This window comes from Acanthisitta chloris, unplaced genomic scaffold, assembly GCF_000695815.1.
Source record: "Acanthisitta chloris isolate BGI_N310 unplaced genomic scaffold, ASM69581v1 scaffold29091, whole genome shotgun sequence".
Classification (NCBI taxonomy): domain Eukaryota; kingdom Metazoa; phylum Chordata; class Aves; order Passeriformes; family Acanthisittidae; genus Acanthisitta; species Acanthisitta chloris.
The window spans coordinates 1,106-2,736 of NW_008655869.1; the positions used below are offsets into that span (position 1 = coordinate 1,106).

The window sequence follows — 1,631 nt, forward strand, 5'->3', positions numbered from 1 at the left end:
GGAGCCTCCCCAAGGACGCGGAGCCGGATGCAGGGCTGGAGCGGGAGGCAGGGGAGGACAGAAGGGCTTTTGTTCGGAGCGCGGTGCCCCGGGCTGAGCTCTGCCGCTCCTTCCCCGCCCGCAGCGCACGGTGCAGAAGAACGCCAAGTACATCTGCCTGGCCAACAAGGATTGCCCCGTGGACAAGCGGCGCAGGAACCGCTGCCAGTTCTGCCGCTTCCAGAAGTGCCTGGCGGTCGGCATGGTTAAAGAAGGTAGTGGGGTCCTGTCCTGGTGGGGGGACCCAGACACGGTTGGGGGTCCCTGCTCCGCAGCCCTCCTGGCTGCGCTGAGGACAGACACACTCATTGCATGTCCCCACGCAGTGGTCAGGACTGACAGCCTGAAGGGACGACGAGGTCGACTACCCTCCAAGCCCAAACAGCCGCCGGACGCGTCCCCCGTCAGCCTCATCACCTCCCTGGTGCGGGCGCACATCGACTCCATCCCCAGTGCCACCAAGCTTGACTACTCCAAGGTAGGGCCAGTGCCGCCCTGGGGCCATGCCAGGGCCAGGGAAGGATCCCGATCCATCCCTGTCCCGGTTGTTGACCCATCCCCACCCTGAATCCTGATCCCATCCCTATCCCAGTTCCAGGAGTCGGCACCGTGCCCGTTCGAGAAGGAGGACTCGGTGGACGTGCAGCAGTTCTATGACCTCCTCACTGGCTCCATGGATGTCATCCGCAAGTGGGCTGAGAAGATCCAGGGATTTGCCGAGCTGCCCAAGGAGGACCAGGACCTGTTGCTGGAATCAGCCTTCCTGGAGCTCTTCATCCTGCGCCTGGCATACCGGTGAGCCCCAGGGCGGCACAGGGTGGAGCAGGGGGAGCCCAGGGACGTGCCGGGAGTGACATCTGATTTTGTGTGGCAGCTCTAAGCCAGAGGAAGGGAAACTCATCTTCTGCAACGGAGTGGTGCTGCACCGGCAGCAGTGCGTGCGCGGCTTCGGGGAGTGGATCGACGCCATCCTCGAGTTCTCCCAGAGCCTTCACCGCATGAGCGTCGACGTCCCCTCCTTCTCCTGCCTCGCCGCCCTCGTCATCATCACAGGTGAGACCAGCACCACCTCTGTCCCCGTCTCCTCCCCGTGGCCACCACTGCAGCCTCACGGCCCTTCGTGTCCCCTGCAGACAGGCACGGCCCTGCGTGTCCCCTGCAGACAGGCACGGGCTGAAGGAGCCGAAGAGGGTGGAGGAGCTGCAGAACCGCATCGTGGGCTGCCTGAAGGACCACGTGGCAGCGGCAGGGGCCGAGCCCGGCCCGCGCTGCCTCCCCAAGCTGCTGGGAAAGCTGCCGGAGCTGCGCAGCCTCTGCACTCAGGGTCTCCAGCGCATCTTCTACCTCAAGCTGGAGGACCTGGTGCCGCCACCACCCATCGTTGACAAGATTTTCATGGACACACTGCCCTTCTGAGTCCCTGGCAGGGGCTGCCCACAGCCCCTGATCCGCATGGGGACACCTGGGACCCCCCTGGGTCACCCCCAGGATGCCTGGGAATCCCCTGAGTACCCCTGGATCATCCCTGGGATGCTTGGGACACTTCTGGGCCACCTGGAAACACCCTTGGGTACCCCTGAATCATTCCCAGG

The 1,631-nt window shown here is 64.7% G+C and overlaps 1 protein-coding gene across 1 annotated transcript; it reads left to right on the forward strand.

Moving 5' to 3' along the window:
* Positions 1 to 124: 124 nt before the first annotated feature.
* Positions 125 to 1,455, forward strand: LOC103811152 (nuclear receptor subfamily 4 group A member 1-like; the record flags this gene model as incomplete). Its single annotated transcript, XM_009084105.1, has 5 exons — positions 125 to 254; positions 366 to 517; positions 632 to 834; positions 914 to 1,092; positions 1,202 to 1,455. Coding segments are annotated over 5 exons (918 nt in total), but the record flags the coding sequence as incomplete, so codon positions are not given.
* Positions 1,456 to 1,631: the final 176 nt, after the last annotated feature.